This window comes from Vipera ursinii (genome assembly GCF_947247035.1).
Source record: "Vipera ursinii genome assembly, chromosome: 1".
Lineage (NCBI taxonomy): Eukaryota > Metazoa > Chordata > Lepidosauria > Squamata > Viperidae > Vipera > Vipera ursinii.
The window spans coordinates 123,984,256-124,003,610 of record NC_139512.1 but is presented as its reverse complement, the minus strand read 5'-3'; the positions used below and the strand labels follow the sequence as shown (position 1 = coordinate 124,003,610).

Sequence of the window (19,355 nt, the reverse complement as noted above, 5' to 3'; positions counted from 1 at the left end):
TGACATCCCCATGCCATCCCATAATATTTTTCTCATGATGTATCTTCATGTCCTTTCTATACTGTTGCTGATAATTTTTTACATCTCTATTTCTAAAGTATACAGATAAGGTATTTTATGAAATACTTTTGGTTTGTGAATTTAACTGATGGAATAATGCCTAGTTTCCATTTTGATTTTAATCTTGCTTTTTCCCCCCCTGAAACCTTATTTTTAGCTTCACTCCTACTGTTATGCCTAAACCAATCCTATTTAGCCAGACTTCATAGAAAAAACAAAACAAATAATTGTTTCAAGCATAGCATATCTCCTTTCAGATAAGATATCAACAGAAAAGAATCTATAGCACTGAAATAATCACTGTGTTAAAATTACATCGATCCAAGCAGAAGGAACAAACAAAACTTCATTTAAAGAAATCAAAGTAATAATTCTTGTCACAATCACTATGCATTAAGAAAGCAATGATATGCATATTTACTTAAAAATCAACCCCACCAACTATAATGTGGCTTTCTCCCAGTTCAGTGTTTATGGTACAAATCTACATCCTAAACAAACCAGACCTATGTTTTTCTTTCTCTTTGCTTATTGTTAAATATATTTGGGAAATTATTATATATATTAAGCTTAATATTGCTGACTTCATATATATATATATATATATATATATATATATATATATATATATATATATATATATATATATATATATATATATATATGTTTCAAATGTTAACTATTTAGATTACCTTGCTAGGCCCCAAACAAATCTGGGGCAAATCTTTATTTCCTGTTTTCAGCCTATCTTGAAGGCTATCGAACAGGCAGTAGTCACACCGGACAATTCATATATTTGTGTATATATGGCTGAGGACGACTAAGGAGTCAGAAATGCATCTCAGTTTCCCTTTAATTCTTTGTTAGTAATTTACACACACACACACACACACACACACACACACACACACACACACACACATATATATATATATATATATATATTTGTTCAGTTTCCCTCATTCTTTCTTCATCATTTTTGTATCTTTTTTCTCTTATCACAGATGAGTTATATGCAGTATTGAGTGAAAGTGATTTATAGAGGCTCTACAATTAGCGCTCTCTCTCTCTCTCTCTCTCTCTCTCTCTCTCTCTCTCTCTCTCTCTCTCTCTCTCTCTCTCTCTCTCTCTCTAAAACCTAAAGCTTTCCACTCATTGCCAAGAACACAAGAACTGCTAGATTTTCTGATATCAATTCAATTTCCAGATTCATCTTCCCTTTGTTGTATCATGTGCGTAGGAGTAGTTTTGCAAAAAATAAGGGAGCAAGATAATTTCAGTTTGCTTTCCAAAAGAAGTACAGTCAGGTCACGATAATCCTTTTCCTAATGATGGCTTGGCATATTGCATCTCATTAATAAAAACACAGTAAACCCCAGACTCAGAGCAGCTGGGAATCTGAGTTCCCAAACTGCTTCATCATTCACATCTTTGGATGAAAGTCAGAAACCATCTGATCCAAAAAATGTGAGGCCTACTTTCCCCTTAACTGTATGAGTTGAGAGTTGGAGAAAATATTGTGTTTGTATGTGTATGTGCATTTATAAAATATATATATATAAAGACTTGGCAGATATTATACCCTCTTCCTATCACTGCCTCTACTAGGAATTGGCTTTAACAGATATAAGTGTAGTGAATATCTTCACAAAGAATTTCACAGTATTGTTCAAAAAATTAAATGAATTTAATAAATTCATTAGTAAATACTAAATGCATCAATAATAATTATACAATATGGGGGGAGGGGTTGAATCAAAGAATTTTCACCAACTTTGCTTGAATTTCCTACAGCAATTCAAAAACATCCCTGCCCGTATAGCAAACAAAAAATGTTGTGATCCATAGTATTATTCTTTGTGTGCATGTATACGTCTGTTTTCCAGTTCAGATAAACACATTCATGATCATCTAAATGTAGCCAGTGTGTATTACTGTATGCCAGAATTGCACTGTCTTAATTTACTAATATATTCAGCCTTAAGGACAACATTGTAGATACATTTATTGTTGTGTAAATCTGATTTCTTTTTATGGAATTGTGCTAAAAAGTGTCTGATATGGAGCTGTGATCCTTAAGAATATAAATCATAAGTAACAGAGTCAAGGAGCTCAAAGGGCCAGCCTTTAGCCCCAGAGCTGAGAATAAGGTTTATTATTATTTATTATTATTTATATAGCACCATCAATGTGCATGGCATTTTACACAGTAGAAGAGAACAAGTGCCTGCCCCGAGGAGCTTACAATCTAAAAATTGACAGAAGAAAACAACAGAGAAAGGGAAGGGAAATGGAGACAAGGATAAATGGGAAAAGAATATGTGATTAGTTCTATTAGACATACTTACGCTGATGTACACAAAGATATGGAAACCAGAATATTGTGTCAAGAAGACTATGTTATAACAGAATCAATTCTGGCAAATTAAACTTTAGCCCAACTGAAATGTATTTTTCCCATCATTGTATCTCCATCAAAATGTCAACTGCTAAATTTCTGAAGACCCATCTAGATAAAAATATCATAGCTGAAGTCTGAAGGGTTCACTCATAAGTAAACAGAAAAATACAAGGATTCCTACTCTTTTTGAACATTTCTTCCTTTTTCCTGCCATTCTGGTAGTTATATTTTTAAAATATGTGTTTATGTAAAATTGTCATATACACAAAAACACATATATCCCCATGCTCATTTTAATGTACATTTTGATCTAGGTTTTGTTTTGGTGCAGACAGGGAAATAAACATTTAACCATGAAAAGCACTGGGAAATATTTCTTGGGATGCCAGGATGGAAGGAGAAAGAAACAATATAATATTATCAGAAGACACTAATTACAGAATAAGATAGACAGACATGGTGCTGCTGCCCAGGTTTTAACCAAGAAAGGTTTTTTCCCCCCATTCTTCTTGAAAACTATACATTGGTTTACGTATACTAACCTTGGCTGAGCTTTAACAGGATAGGTGCTTGTTGCATGTTCTTTCTCTAGAGTCACAAGGACATCATTCAGGTTTTGGTTTAACTGAGACAATAAATAAACAACAGTTCAAAATAGGAAAAGAAATTACAGGTCAGTATAACAAAGAGCCCATTTAGAAATATGTAAGTATACTCAGGATCCCCAAAGAGGGGTATTTTGCTAAGGGAAAGATTATGCTACTTATTTATATTACCTCACTGACACCATCAGGGACATGTTTTGAAACAGATGCCATATGAGCAAATAATAATATGTTTGGTTCTTGTTTATTCATTTGCTCCTCCTCCTCCTCTGGCTCAGCTTCACATATTCGTACTGCTCCAGGCTCTCCCATCCCTACAGACTCTCTGTTTCTCAGTGGGACTTAACACCATCTTCCTTCTCTCTCTTCCCATCCCATTGTCCGGCCAGGGTTGCTATGCAATCTTAGTCTGTCACTAAATAAGACATCAGGCCAAAGTAGTGGAAATGCCCTGAGGGAAGGAGTTCATCTAGGCTTGCAGCCCACACCAGCCACTGCAGCATGTCCATGGGCCAATCTAACTCTAAAATACAGATGTCTTTTGGCATCACTTTTGCTGGAAGAAAAATGGAAGAAACAGGATCAGCTCTAATTACTCCAGAGAAACAGACTGATCAGGATTTTACCTCATAAACTGCTACGCTGTTGCTGGAATGTATAGCACTTTTGGTAAGTGTAATGTAAGTGTGGCCTAGTTCTAGCACGTTTACACTCAAATTGTTCCCATAAGCTATGGGGAAGCATACCCAGACTGTCTGATCAATGTAAATAATGTGAAACTTCAGTTCAGCTTTACTATTAGTGGTCCACCTCCCTGTTTTTTTCCACTTGTTGTAAAGACTTTAAATGCCTTGGCTGAACTGCGGCAGGAACATCTTTTCCTAGCTGAAAAATGTTTACAGTATTTTGGTGGGTTACTTTTGGATGTCTGGCTACGACATCCATCTGATCATATCAGTGGATCAAATACCATGTAAGTTGTCAGTTTCACTAAGCTTACTGCCACCCATACTGTTAAATCTTCTTTGTGACTCACAGTACATGGTATTTATAGAGATATGCAATAGCTTAGAAATACGAGCAAAATACGAGTTATACAATTTCCCTCCCCAGGGTGTCTAGTTTTTAGGAGCCTTTTGGGAAGTCTTGTTAATGCAAAGGCATGGAACCAGGCAATATCTGCCTTGAAAGTTTATATATTCAAACCTGAACTCCTTGTTGGAAACTTGGCAGAATCTTAAATAATGTGCATAGCCGTATCTTTCAACACCTTTACCATTTTCCTCTTAAATACTTTTTTTCAATTTGTATTTAGTCATTTGACACCCCTTATATATTCTCCTTTCAATATTGACATGTTGCAACCTGCTTTTTCTATTGCCTGATGCAGGTTTTTAAATTCTAAGCAAAGTGGATTAAGTTGCAGGTTTATGTAAACGGATGCATATAATTTCCGTCTTTTACATTTCCTCTTTTAAACTGTGGTCTTCCTATTCCTTGTCAAGTTATTTGTACAATGGAAGAGAAAATTCATTTATGCTGCTCTGAAGGTGTAAATTCTTTATCCGTTATATTAAAGTAAAATATGGCACAGCCACAGCTTTCTAATTAAAAAAAAGGGAAGGAGAACTATATGAGATACCAATAGGAAGAAGAATGTCTTGCAACTTTACCTTACTCATCTCCTTATGAAAATTCTCTTCTAAGCCAGCAATACTCTGGAACGTGTTGACATAGAAACCAACACGACTAGAAAATAAAAGAGTACAAGTCAATAGAGATATGGGCAGATGTTTATCCTTCAACTTTACCCCACTTTTTAATCAGCTTTCATGTGGAATATGTGATTTAGCAAAAGAAATAGCATGGACAAAATACCTTGCTTGAGCTTCAATGGAGCAAAAACCAATTAAGATCTTGTAAATTCCTCAACTGAGACTCTCAGCTTCTTTATAGGTAGAATAACGAGCATTTTTTCAGCGCTCACCTATTCCATAGTGAAGGCAGTTCTTCCTGAAGATCAATGTTCATCTCTTCAAATACTTTCTGGGCTTTTACTAATTCTTCTTCAGCCTGTGGGGTGTCAACAAACCCATATGCAACCACTCAGAAGACAGTTTACATAAGTTCCATATTGGTCACTATGTAGTATAGTGGAGATCTGGAAAGCATTTAATAGAATATGGGCTGGCAAACTACCCAGGTTTTTAATGCAGACAAATGGAGTAACAATATCCCAATCTTTCCCAGGAGCCCAGTATTCTTACCTTTCAAGGTTTGGCAAAGCTGATCAAGATCCCACAAATCCATCTCTCTCCCATTGAGGATTGAGGGAGAAGATTCTGACAACTAAGCTTTGGTCACTATAAAGAAAAACTGATGTCTACTTTGTACAAAGATAAACTAATCTTGGCCTCATTAGAATGCCAGCTAAAGTCCACTTGCACTTCCAGCTGACAGAAATGTTCTACATTGCCCTCAGATGGCCTCAGATGTTGGGCATCTGTTCCCAATAAAGGTGAGAATTCCAGTATGTGGCTGCATGAATGGAAATGGTTTATGTGGCTAATATGGGGAGTTACAAAAGGCGTATCTACAAAGCTACCTCTTACTCTAGTTCTTTCTCAGAACACATCAACAAGAATGTTAGAAATAGTGCTTTGCATACCAGTAAGGATTATTACATATACACAAACTTCTGGAATTCTATGAAAGTGCAATTATGCAGTATTCAGTTCAAAGTAAAACTAATAAAAATGTTTGATACTTCCCAGTTGGTTAGCACTAGCAAAAAGTTTTAAAGAGCCTAACAAAGTACAAGCAGTGGGGACAGATGTATCTATAGCCTAGTGAAATGGAATATTTAACCAGTAAATGCACAGGAGCTTCATTTTATATCGTATATGGTCTACCATATAATATGGATAAATAGTGAAACTGGATTCTTACCAATTCAGTAGCAAGAAGAAAAAAGAAATTGCTTATATACCAGTCAATGGCAGGAACGCTAAGAGATCCCTAAGGACTATACAGTACATGTAAGTCAAGGTGTCATTCTTAGAAAGTGCTAGTATGAGCAACACAAGTCAGATTCTTTGGTTAAAGGATAAATATATACTGCTCAAAAAAATAAAGGGAACACAAGATAAGACATCCTACTATTAAATACAGTACATTGTGTTGTTTAAGTGTTCCCTTTATTTTTTTGATCAGTATATTTTCTTAGTGAAGATAAATGCTAAGATATATTCTGTAAAATTACCCTAGTGCCTGACTGATGGTTTTTCTAAAAATGGGGGCAGGGTGTCACATGATTTGATATGATGAATGCCTGAATTAAGCAACAATCAGAAATTAATAGCAAATTTTGGGGTTCGAAGTGTATAAACTGTGTAGAACATTATTACTTGGAATCTTAAATTGAGCTAGTCTACTTTTCCATTTTCAGCAGACAGGATTATTCATGCTCTAGGAACTAAAAAATGATATCTACATTGAAATAGCCCAATGCTGTGAGACAGAAATACCCAAGGCAACGTTCACTCTATGAAAATACAATAAGAGGCTGTAAAACCCAATTGCAATACTATGGTTTCCCACAGGAGTCACCTTGGCAGACTCAATAAAATAGTTATTGTGACAATTATTTGTCTCTTTATCTTAAGGCAAATTAATTAAAATAATATAAAATATAAAAATATTGAGATATGCTATACAAAACAATACAATACAAAATTGAACAGGCAAAAAAGGAATGCTATGGCAACTCTCTACCATTTTATAATAGCTGAGAAATTGCATGCAAAATGGCAGAAATGGAATTTGACCAATTAACATGAAACACTGCAAGATATTCTTGAAAGATAAATTATGTTTTTATATCGTTGCTTCTATATGATGTATCATCTTTATTGACATTTGTACTTGTAAAGTGTTACTGTTCCTTTCATATGTATTGCTTAAAGCTGTCTAGACTGAAGTAATATACAATATAAATATTACAAGAAATAAATATGCAAGCATGCAAACATTCTAAGAACAAGCATATTCATTGGATTACAATAGTTCTTTCAATTCGCCTTTTTTAACATATCAAATATAATTCAGAAACTAATCAATACATTGGGGGTGAAGTTTCTGTAGAACAAGCAATCCTAGTGATCTGCCTTTACCAGACTTTTTATATCAAAGTAATTTTAAATCTTTTAAGATACTAATCCTATTAGTTGGTGTTTTAGCATTATGTCACCTCTACACCATTTGCTAAGATATAAGCTACTTGTCTATGTCATCTGGATTCACTTCAAATTTCAGGTGCCAATTTCTGCAGATTTATATTTTTTTTAAATTTGATTTCTTAAAATATTAGATTTCAATGTGACATTCTTCCCACTGAAGAATTCCAATACTCAGCAAGATGAAACAGCTGCCTAGCTGATTCATGAATATAAAAAAAAGAGTTTCTTGATACATAGTTGAATCTGGGCCAGTTTTACAAAGAAAGCATCTGAACGCTTTTAGCTAGCATTTCAATGGGGTTGTAGGAAGGCAGGAATTTGCTGTCTTAAGCAATTTAATCCATTAACCTTCTGGAATATATTGCAAAAGAGAACACAGCTAGAGTGATAACCTCCCCTCATCTTTCTGATAGAAAAATGTAAATCTACTTCCGTGTTATTTACTGCCTGTCTTTGATAGAGATTACGGCTAGAAACAAGGAATAAAAAGTTAGCTCACTTACCAAAGGAAACTCATTTTAGAAGGTACACAAACCATAAGTTTGTTTTGAATGTTTTGAACCTGAAATTTGGAAGTTCTGATGAAACATTCCAGGTGGACATTAGTAGTGGCTAACTGGGGAGTAAAGGAGAGAAAATACTGTGGAGATTGGAAGATAGGAAGCCACTTGGCTACGTCATATTTGAAGCTTATTGGTCTCAAGCACAGCACTTTCAAGTGGCCCACCTAATCCTTCTACCATGTTCTTTTTTTCCACTTTCCCTTACCCAACACTAATAACAACAACTTCCTTGATTTCAAGAGCTGCAAATTTCACCAATTCAACCACACATCTCTCCAATCTTCCCAGTGCCATATTTGTCCTGCCTCTCCTTAGCTGCCACTGATGGGTGTTTGGGTTTGGGCCCACTCTTTCCCCAAAGAAATCGCTGGAACACACATCTGGAGCAAAGATCTGCTTCAATCCAAATTAATATAGCCAATGGTCAGAACTGATAGTATTCCAAACCATCTGCAATTTGAGAAACTGGGTTTAAAGTAGGCAGAAGTTAATTAAATGTATTCACTGATTAGCTCAGAGAAGCTACAAAAATGGAAACTGGTTTCTTTTGTTCAAAACAATAAGTTATGGTCCTCTAGTATTTGCTCTTTTTTCTTTTTATTTAGTTATTTGCATCATTTAGCATATTTATACACTTTGCAAGTGTGTCCCTGTTAAAACACAATATACTATGCTGGTCTTTATTTCTGTTCCTCATGGAAAACAGACATCTGATAACTCTTATTCACTTATTACCAAGTTGTTACCCATAAGGCTTTTGGATGTTCAAAGTTCTTGGCAGGATTTTATTTACTGGCACCTTATTCTTCAAATGATTTTAGAGGGAAGGCTACATTGTCCAGAGACATTTCTAATCATAAAGCAGAACAAGACTTAAAAATTATAGACTTAAAGCTTGTTATACATTCATTTAAAAACATCTGGATTTTATTTAAGTTAAGTATAAAATAACGTGTACAAACAGAAGCTGAAAACCAAAAGAAAGCCCATACAGACAAGTTTAAAACAACAAAATTCAAGATATATGTGTGTGTGTGTGTGTTTGTGTGTGTGTGTGTGTGTGTGTGTGTGTGTGTCTGTGTGTGTGTGTATATCCTCTTCTCCTTGCTTATTATATAGAGTGTGGTGAAGGGAAAGCGATGTGAGAATAAAACAACAATATCCATTTCCCAGAAATGGATCCTGGGATTTAATGGCTGACTTTTAATGAAAGAGAAGAGTAAATGTTGATGAAGAACCCTGGTCAGCCAACCTGAAATTCGGACGTGAGAGTGAAGGACTTTAAGTATTGGTAAGTTAATGGAAATAATAAGCCTTCCTACAAAGTGTTTGATAAGGACTGAATATCAGGTTAAAAGAATCTATAATAATAATAAGAGACTACCATATAATATGTAGATATATACCTCCCTCCCCTCCTTCTCATCCATAGATCTCAGAATCCAGAAACACTGGATCATGCTCGAGCAATTCTAAACCCCTAGGCCACAGGTCTGCAACCCGCGGCTCCGGAGCCGCATGAGGCACTTTCAGCCATCTCCTGTGGCTCCCAGTCTTATGCCATGTGCAGTCCAAAAAAAAAGTGGGACTAAAAAAGTTCAACCAATCAATTCAAATATGCAGGGTAGGTGCATATCTCGCCTTGGCTCCACTCTTCAGTCAAACCCTGTTCTGCACATGTGCGCATGTACGTGTATGCACACACATTTTTTGCGGCTCCCAGTTTTTCCTTTTGTGAGGGAACCAGTTCTGAGTGGCTCTTTCACTGTTTCAGGTTGCTGACCCCTGCCCTAGGTGAACCCTACTTCTAATTGAGCAATACCAGTTGCCACACAATGGAGACACCCAAATTAAACAGTAACTATGGAACCCCTTCCCCACCTACTATCCTATCATCTCACTGGACACCCATACATTTGCTAGAATTGCTCATGAGGACATGGTACCGTGCATTAATCCAGGGGAATACAAAATCAGAGAAACTATATCGCCTTTTCAAACATGTTTTTGGCTTCAAGGAGTCTGAATTTTAAGTCAACATTCTTCCCAGACAAAAAAAACCTTCTGGGAGAGGTTCGAGTGAACGCTGCCTGGGGAATAAGCACAGAAGAGAGCTTCAGCCAGAAATAGCACATGCAGGATTAGACAGCAAGGCAGGTTGGACTATCACCTGATTCCGCAGTAGGTTAGTCTGAGCTACGAGGTGCGCTTGTAGCTTCCCTTGGCACCACTGAGGCGCGGCTTTCTCAAGCAACGACACAGGCTGGGCAAAAGCATTTTCAGAAGACAAGACAAGAAGAAACAGACACATTTTGAGAATTATTTTTTAAAAATACAAAAAAAACAATAAAAATCGAAGAACAGAGGCCAGGATGAACCAGCCATCCCAACAGAAAACAACAACAGAAGAAGTCAGTATTAAGCGATAAGTTAAGGATGAATCCTATACGACATGCTAAATCTAGCGGTAATTAATGCTCCACAAAATGTTCAATGAACTCCAGAGTGAACACAGCTTATGAACATTCCAGCTGCAGAGAGCAACAGAGAAAGAAATTGTTAGTCATTCAGAAAGCAACAGAGTCCAACCTTACTTAAGTCTCTCTCTCCATAGGTCATTAGCAACTTCAAAAGGAGCCAAGATTAAAAGACAACTTCATTATAACAGCCATGCAGATTATTCGTATATTGTAGCATTTTATTTAAACATTTGTAGGTTGACAACTGTCTAAGCCTAAGGTGGGAATAATTTGCATTAAGCACAAGGGCACTTATTTAAACATCCATAAGATCTTAGGTCATTTAAGATGAACTGAGGACTATACAGAATTGAAAAATATTCCCCCATTAGTGACATGATTAGATTTTCCAAAGCACAAGGAACAATAGTCATAGAGAGAAGCTTGACTGAGCAAATGTTTAATTTGAATTTCACAAAATCACTCCTGCTGATATCCTTAATTTGTGTCATCCGCATGCTCTACAATGGTCATAAATAGAAACACAGAGCAGTTACCTCCATTTATAGAGGCAGATGCCTTTCACCTGAAAAAGCCTGGACAAATCATTTTGCCCATGACACAAGCAGTCAAATTAGAAAAAGTCTAGATTAGCCAGAAACCCTAAATTGTTCAGTAATTCAGGAGTAAAGGAATACTAATAGAAAGAATTTTTCACCCCCTAGAAACTTCTTGTTTCTTCATTGAGTTTTTTTCCCCTTTTAGCATTGACACACTCCTACTGATTTTACATTTCAGTTTTAAATAATAGTTTTGCATTGTTTTTATTCATAGGATAAAATCATGTTTGTCAGGAATTCTGAAGTTTGGGTGTTTTGGTTTTTTACTTCTAAAAAAAGCTGATTGTTTTGTAGAGTATTATCCCAGCATGAAATACATATTTTTCTTCAACTGAGAGAAAGCAGCCACACCACCTCTTACAAGGGTTATTTACCTTGGCAATTTTAGCGTCATCTTTCTTCTTTGCAGTTTGAAGAGATTCATAATGATGCCTGGCACTGTCATAGTCTACAAGTTTCCTTCCCCGTTTAGCAATGCGAGACTGAAAGGAGATGTGAGAAGAACACCAGAGCCATGAAGTAACCATTTTTACAGACCAATGTATATGCATTCTGCCAATTATGCTGCCAACAAGCAACTGTATTGTAATCAAGCTCCTTGCATCTATTTAAGATCAATGTAGATTATTTCAACTTTTCTCCCAGTGTATATGCTGAAATTTCTGATGCACATACACACATACACACACACACAGCAATTGGCAAATGTGTCAATGGAAATGAAAGGAGAGAGTTGGAGTTTTTCCTTCTAGCAGTTAGTTGGATGGAGTACTAGCTGGCTGAGTAGAAGGTGGAGTACCACATTATTGTATTTTTATCTTCAGAGTAACCTTCTGAGAGAGGTTGAAGTGAAATACAGTGACTTTATACTGTACAACTTCGTCTTACAGCTTTCCCATTTCCCCATAACAAAACACTAATCCTAGTGCCTCAATACTTTCACTCAAGTATGTCTCTCTTCTAAAGTACCTCAACTTAAAACATAGATGTCTCTGTGCTTTTCAAAATTACTTTCTATGTCATTCTGTGTCATCTCTTTAATGACGCTAGTTTTCTTTTTATCTTAGTTTTATATATATATTTGATATTATTAAGGATTGGTTTATCTTATATAAGCTAGAGAGTGATGGATTTTAGAGTTTATAGTTGTTAGTATATGATTGTTTATGATTGTTTTTTTTTTAGATATATACCTTGTATTTAGCTCTGGGAAGTCAGGGGGGAGGGGGGGAAGTAGGGGGGAGGGAGGGAGGGAGGGGGGAGCTAGGGGGGGGAGGGAGAGGGGGAGGGGGGAGGTAGGGGGGGAGGAGGACAGGGGAAGGGGGGTTTTTTAAAGGAAAACTGTATTTTAAAACTTTTCAATAAAAAAAAATCTGAAAGAAACGGAGTCGCTAAAATTATTGTGATAAACACATAACATATTCTGTATTTGCATCTTCAGTTGTTTTGCTACAGAATGAACATTTTGCACACTCTGAATGTTGTTTTATTGTTCCTAGAGCGATAGCAGTAAAACAGCACTAAAAGGAGACCTTGTTGTTCCTGATGCATTTTTGCTTTGAGAAATGAAACAGGAAAGAAAGACTAATATAGATACCATGCTGAACAAACTTCAGTTTTCAGAAATATATTACTGAAAAAATGAAAGCAAGGAACTATAAGAAAGAAAGTATGTGTGCATGATAAGAATGGGCAGCCCAACAGTACTTACGATCCACTCAGAACAAAGCAGATTTTTTTGAACAATGGTTTCTGATGTGACCTATATTATATGATTTCATTAAGTTTTATATTTCAAATCAAATCAAGCTACTTCAATTACTCTATTTCATCTAGAACAAAAACTGTTTTCGATACTATAATGTATAGGTTTCGCCATCAGGTTTACTATTATTAAATTGGTTATGTTATTGTTGACTCTTAACAATCACATAGAGATAAATATAAATATATTTATATAAATATAAATCAGTAATCTTGATTTTTTTTTACATATTTCTATTTCAGCTCTAGTGAGAGTTTAATTATTGTCAGCTTTCTATTTTATCATTTGACTATCATGAATGTATTTTTGTTCACATTATAAATTCTTGAATGCTAGTCGAATGCAGAATATAAATTATATTATCATTATAAGCCACTCTGGTAAGTCGCATCTAAGAGAATATGAAGGATTTTGTGAAATTCTATATATCAGGTATGTTTATTACAAAGAGGTTGAAGAACAAAATGTGAGCCTAATGCACCAATCCATATATACATTTTCCCCAAAATAAATATCTGGCAGAGAGTGTAGAATTCCTTAAATTAGTGATTTTGGAAGTATGAGTCTAGAAACCACTGCTGGTCAATGGAAGTCCTCTCAGTGGACTATGCAGCCTCCCTACACTCATCAGCCTGAGCCCATTTCCAACAAACAGCTGACACCCTATCAATGGCCAAGGGTGTCAGAGCTAAATCAGTAAGTAGCATCTGGTCAACTGAGTACTGTGTATGGAGGAAGGCCTCCAACAGTTAGCTGGCTGCTCAGTGTCTCAGCCCCCACCTGAAATGCTATTATAAATACTTAATTCTGGATTGCACATTTTGGTATGAATATTAGTTTTAAAAGGCCTTTTAAAATGGAATAAGAAGGTATACACAAATGCAAGAATATTTTACTTAAAAATCCTCAAGCTCTCCCATGCTCATAAAGATAAAAATGTAAGAAGGGAGTATCTATTATACTGGGTGGCCCCACATTTATTAATGTCTTTTGAAACACTCCTTCATTTGTTTCACTGCTAATGTGGCTTTCACCTTCCAAAAGGAAATTAAAGTAGACCAAAACTTTATGAAACCCCCATACCTTTATGTCTGGGAACTGGCCAAGATAGGTGTCCATAGTCAGCAATGCCTGATCTACCAGTTTCTGATGGAAGTCTGTCCAAAGCAAGTCATTATTCTGGAACAGAATAAGAGTAATGTGGGAAGAGTTGGGTTATCTGTGCATTATGCAGTTCAAGTTTATCCATGTGAGCAAAAGTACAATAACAGTGAGATACATTTCATCCCTAGTACTAGTAAGTGAATTCATAAGACAAATCATGTTTGAGGCTTCCTTTTTTAGTATGCATATGTGTAATGCCATTAGGATCTGTTCCTAAAACTGTCATGCCTTTGTTTTCTAGACAATTTTAAAAGCTATAATTATTTAAAAGTGTTGGACAAAGATACTAGTTTTGTGCATCTTCTATTCCAACCTTTTTGGAATCAGGGACTGGTATCGTGGAAGACAATTTTTTCAAGGACCAGGAGAGATGGTTTCAATTTCATTCATTCACCTGCCACTCATGGCCAGCTGTGTGGCTCAGTTCCTAATAGGCCATGGATCAGCACCGGAGATTGGGGACCCCTGTTTTGTACAATAAGGATAGTTCTGACTGTTGAATTTCAACTGGCCATGAATAAAAAATTTACTTGGAATATTTGCTATATGACAAATATTTCTATGCCTTTTTTTCTATCTCTGATGTACAGTAGTTTGGTCTTTATGAGATATATGGGTTCCATCAATTCACTGTTGCTTTTCTCTAAGCAGCTACAACATCAGCAAGTGCCCCATGTTCATGTTAAGTTGGAAAATATTATTTGCAGACACTCGAGATCAGTACAGTTCCCCCCCCGAATGGTTTCATAGTGGCCGGCTGTGAATGTAAGAGATAAGCTATTTGCCTCTTGTTCTTATGTGGAATTTTTGGTATTGGAAAAAGGATATTGTTGTATCATAGAACACACTGGCACAATTTGTGCATGATGTAAAACAATAGATAAGCATAGTAAGAAATAGTCAGCTCAGGATTTTTGCCTGAATACTCCCTATTCCTGCTTTGCTACTACAGGCACAAGAAGGAGATTGGAAACACCATCTTCTAGCCCAAAAGTTTATTCTACACAACAAATACAAGCTGTGGTTAATTCAAACCATGGTTCATTAAAACAAAGCAGGATTAAATCATGGCATATGACCATGGCATCTTTTTATTTTTTTATTATTATTATTATTATTATTATTATTATTATTATTATTATTATTATTATTAAATTAACACTTAGTAAACAAATTGAGAAATTATCAAGAGGAAGTGATGGCTTCTCTTCTTTTCTCTTGTGGAAGTATCAGAGAACAGAATATATTAGTCTAAGATATAAGCACATTCATTTCTGTAATACTAAACTATAGTATTAACACTTGCTGCCTCCATAAATCTGAATCACAATACATCCATCACGCTAATGTGTGAGAAATCCAAAGCTCACCTCTCCTATTTTGTTACTTTCATCTCTTCCTGGCCAATCAGGTTCATATACTTCTTGCAAACACTCTGTAAGTTTCTTGGAAGCTTCATGCATTGCTTTGAAATAGAAAAGAATGACATAATAGTACCCAAATAATTATTCACCCCATACCCTAAGAAAAACCCAAACAAACAGCTTGCTCACTTATAAAGGACTTGATAATATTCATATTTCTTTCCCAACAAGAAAAAAAAGATGAACAAAAAAAATGGTTACACACATTAATTCCCTTGTGGTTTAACATTCTTTCTTTAATTTCTTTCTTTAATTAACAAATGAAACCAAGTTCCTTTTTTAAATGGCTAATTTCTTATTTCTGAACATAGTATAATTTAAGAAGAGTTTCAAATATTTGGCTGATATATATATAAATGTATGTATGTATCTATATCTATAGCTATATCTATCTATCTATATCTATAGCTATATCTATCTATCTATAGCTATATCTATATCTATCTATATCTACATCTATCTATCTATCTATCTATCTATCTATCTATCTATCTATCTATCTATCTATCTATCTATCTATCTATCTAATCTTAAAAACTTGAATCCCAGGTATATTCATTAAAATACAATAGAGCCAATGAACTCCAGGATAGAAAAATCTTTTTAATAACTATAACTTAGCTTTCATCAATCCTCTGTTAACATCATCAGAGCGGTAATCGGTGGTTAGAGAAACCCACTTATATAGCTAGATACACACACACACACACACACACACAAACACACACACACCCCTATACATGTGTGTGTAAATAATTTAATTTATAATATAATGTAATAATATAAAATATAATAATATACACTATAATAATATTTAATATAATAATAATATAGTAATATACATATATTACTCTTTCTATTTGTTCTTCAACATTATACTGAAATATTAAAATAAGAACTGGTATCTATTGATATAATTAGTCTGGGCCATGTTTTGCAGAGCTTTTTTAAAGTAGTAAGAACCAAATTAAAAGGAAGGGACAGGATCCCATCAGAAAGAGGAGATTTACATTGTAACTGTTTATCTCTCCTGCTTCCTGGAATCTGAAAATTATAACACATGTCATTTACTTGTTATTAAGCAAATGAATAACTCCAAATTTCCAAGCTTCCAAGTCTGGTGCCCTTTATTTTTTTAAACATCATGGGATCTAATATTATGCCAGGAGCCATGACAGCATCTTCCCCCACTCTCTATTATCCTCTTACTAGCCTAGTCAAGACAGAGCTTGAAGCATTTATAAAATATTACTAGAGTCTATCTGTAGCACATCTCTAGGAAACATTTCCATGTCAAATAAATAACATTTGCCCATGTCCCAAATTTTCTTGGCCACCATAAAATTCCAGCAACTACTTAGTTCCATAATTATAGCTTTCTAGAGTAATGCAAATAGTACTGCCTAGCACCAATAGACAAAACCAGGTAAGATAAGATTTAGTAATGGCTTCTGGAATTTACTCTACAGAAGATCATGCAAAGCAATAGGACTATTATTCCAAGTATTACCTTTAATTGAAGTCAGGTAGGTCCGAAGATCCTTCTGTAGCTTGGATCCTTCTGACTAAAAAAAATAGTGAATAGAAATAGTGAGTGAGCTATTGCAATAACAGGTCACAATAGTTTGGTTTTGATATCAAGTTCCACTGTTGCTTTTCATCTTTAAAATCCTAAAAAGAAAGGTTAGAATATTGCTTTTTGAAAGAACCTGTCCAGTTTATAAGATTTATAAGATTAGCTGTAGAGGGAACTCCCCAAATTAGCAGACATTTGTCTTTTTAGATATAGCATCTTCTTTGTAGAACATTTATCTCTAGAAAGCCACATTAATTTCCTTCAGGCCCTCAATTAACTATTGCTTTTATTTATTTATTCAAAAAACCACTTTTAATATAATCAGTTAAATGATCCCCTTCAGTACTTTATATAATTCCATATTGCTTATATCTATATATACTCTACCTCAGATTTAGCAACAGGAATTGTGGTCACAATTGTAGTTGTATGTTGACCTGTGGGTTAAGCTGTACATTGCTATTTTTTATTTAAAGCTTTACCAACCCCTTGAATTAAGCACACACAATATAATTTGGTACAATTTAGAATAGATTACATGTGTAAAGTAGAAATAATCTATTCTAAAAAATAAAAAAGGGTCACCACAACTCAGCTACAAATTTGAAAAGCTTTAAAATACCGTATTTTGAATTCTGTTTCTCCCTTTATTATATTATCTACTAATTTATTGATTTTGTCTGTTATTTATATTCTTTTATTGACATCTGCCCTATACTGATTATTTTTAGCTGCTTTGGAAAGTTCAGTGGACAAGTAAACAAAAATTTTAAATGAGTAAATAATTCGATAGCAAAACATAATCTCAACTAATTAGGTTGTGGAATTGGGACTTGCTAAGAAAGTTTAGGCCAATAAGTCAACATTCTTGTGCAACGGAGTCACAATAGCTTTTCTTTTATCTCTCATTTCAATAAAGCAGCATTCCAACAAATAATTTTCTGAAATATTCAAAACTTTAATATTTAAATTAAAATAATAGAAGTATGTTTAGAATAGGAACTTTTGTCTCAAAAGATGAATATTTCAAACTGCCATTTTACAATTGTCTACTGAGTTGTTACTTAATTCCAAGTAATTATATTCAGGACTGGAGCTCTAGATTCACGAAATCCCTTTTTATTTTTGGATTTGATGTTTATCAAAGATTGCATAAGATAAAAATTGTAACGCTATCCTGGAATTACATAACATCATAATTGATATTCTGAATTACTGAGCACTAACACCATCCATCAAACAGTGTCAGTTACTAAGTACAATTATGGGTATAGAATTTACTAGTTAAAAACACTAAAGAATAATAAATAACTATCATTTGTAAGAAATAATTTAAAAATAAAATATTGTAAGCTGTCAAACATCCACAATCTATTTAGCAAATATGAAGACATTCAAAGGATATTTCACATTAATATTGCTAAAGACAACTTTTCATTTTGAATGAAAAATTTGTCTCAATCTAATGACCAAAGTTGGAGTTGGGCGACCTAATTTTTACAGCTGTTTGCAGCTGGAATAAAGCGGGAATCTCCAGGTTCCCTATCTCCATACATCAGCTCAGCAAAGCACTTTTCTTCTTGAGATCAAGGCTTTTAAAAATTGCAATCTCATTGTTTTGAACATGGTTTCCCCATCAAGGGTTGATAGTCAAGGAAGAACCTCTTAATTGCAACTGGGATGTAAGTCATTTTTGGCCTGATCCTCCATTTAACATTTAAATACTCAAAAGTCCCAAACAATTATCCCTAGCATAATTCCAATTACCGTATGCAATTTTTCTGCATATGGGATAATTTAGTCCTTAAAGTGTGCATCTTCCAAGACAATACAAAAGAAGAGAAGTGGTCACATAATGGGTATCCCTTCCCGCCTAACATCAACAAAAGCTGGATGGAATGTCTATGGCCATGGGAACAGCAGCTGTGGTTTTTCAAAAGGAAGGACAAGGGCAACAAGAAAAAGAAAAATCTATCCAGCAGCATCTGCTTATACAAAAGACTGCCTTTCGCCTTTCCTTTTATCTTCATAAAAGGGGAGAGTTTAAAGAGAGGAAGGTTATACAACATCTGTTTCAGGAGGTACCAGATGAATACATGTTTCCTGTCATGGTCCTCCTTGCTCTTACTCTAAAAGTGTTTATGTCTTCGTACTTATCTTGTGTTTTTAAAATAAAAAAGCTATAATAAGAGTTCCAATTATCCAAGACTTAAAAGTACCGTATACGTTTCTGATACGTTCAGATAGGCACCAATTCTGCTGCTGATGTTGACTCTGCATTCACTTGTACTGAAAACCCTTAAGAAATCAGTGGGATAATCTTTCCCCCCCCCCTCAATTTTTAGCTTATCTTTAGAAACTATCAATTACAAATTCTTTCTGTATGAGCTCTCTAGAAGGAAAGAGAATGGGGCGGTAGGCTGTGCTGCCCTTTATGTCAACGAGACCATAATGTCAACAAAAAAATGAATAGAAACAGA

At 34.9% G+C, this 19,355-nt stretch overlaps 1 protein-coding gene across 7 annotated transcripts in view; it reads right to left on the bottom strand.

Annotated features, from left to right (window-relative positions):
- Nucleotides 1–19,355, bottom strand: part of BIN1 (bridging integrator 1) — a 132,126-nt gene that overhangs the window by 42,603 nt on the left and 70,168 nt on the right. For 5 of the 7 annotated variants that reach the window (XM_083349860.1, XM_083349859.1, XM_083349861.1 and 2 more), the window contains exons 3-10: nucleotides 16,810–16,864; nucleotides 15,246–15,340; nucleotides 13,795–13,890; nucleotides 11,321–11,428; nucleotides 10,038–10,130; nucleotides 5,054–5,139; nucleotides 4,740–4,815; nucleotides 3,004–3,086 (exon numbers count right to left, since the gene is read on the bottom strand). In XM_083349860.1, the coding sequence (XP_083205986.1) occupies nucleotides 3,004–3,086; nucleotides 4,740–4,815; nucleotides 5,054–5,139; nucleotides 10,038–10,130; nucleotides 11,321–11,428; nucleotides 13,795–13,890; nucleotides 15,246–15,340; nucleotides 16,810–16,864 (692 nt within the window). The remainder of the gene's footprint in view (nucleotides 1–3,003; nucleotides 3,087–4,739; nucleotides 4,816–5,053; nucleotides 5,140–10,037; nucleotides 10,131–11,320; nucleotides 11,429–13,794; nucleotides 13,891–15,245; nucleotides 15,341–16,809; nucleotides 16,865–19,355) is intronic. The other 2 variants (XM_083349863.1, XM_083349862.1) reach the window with 1 other exon arrangement.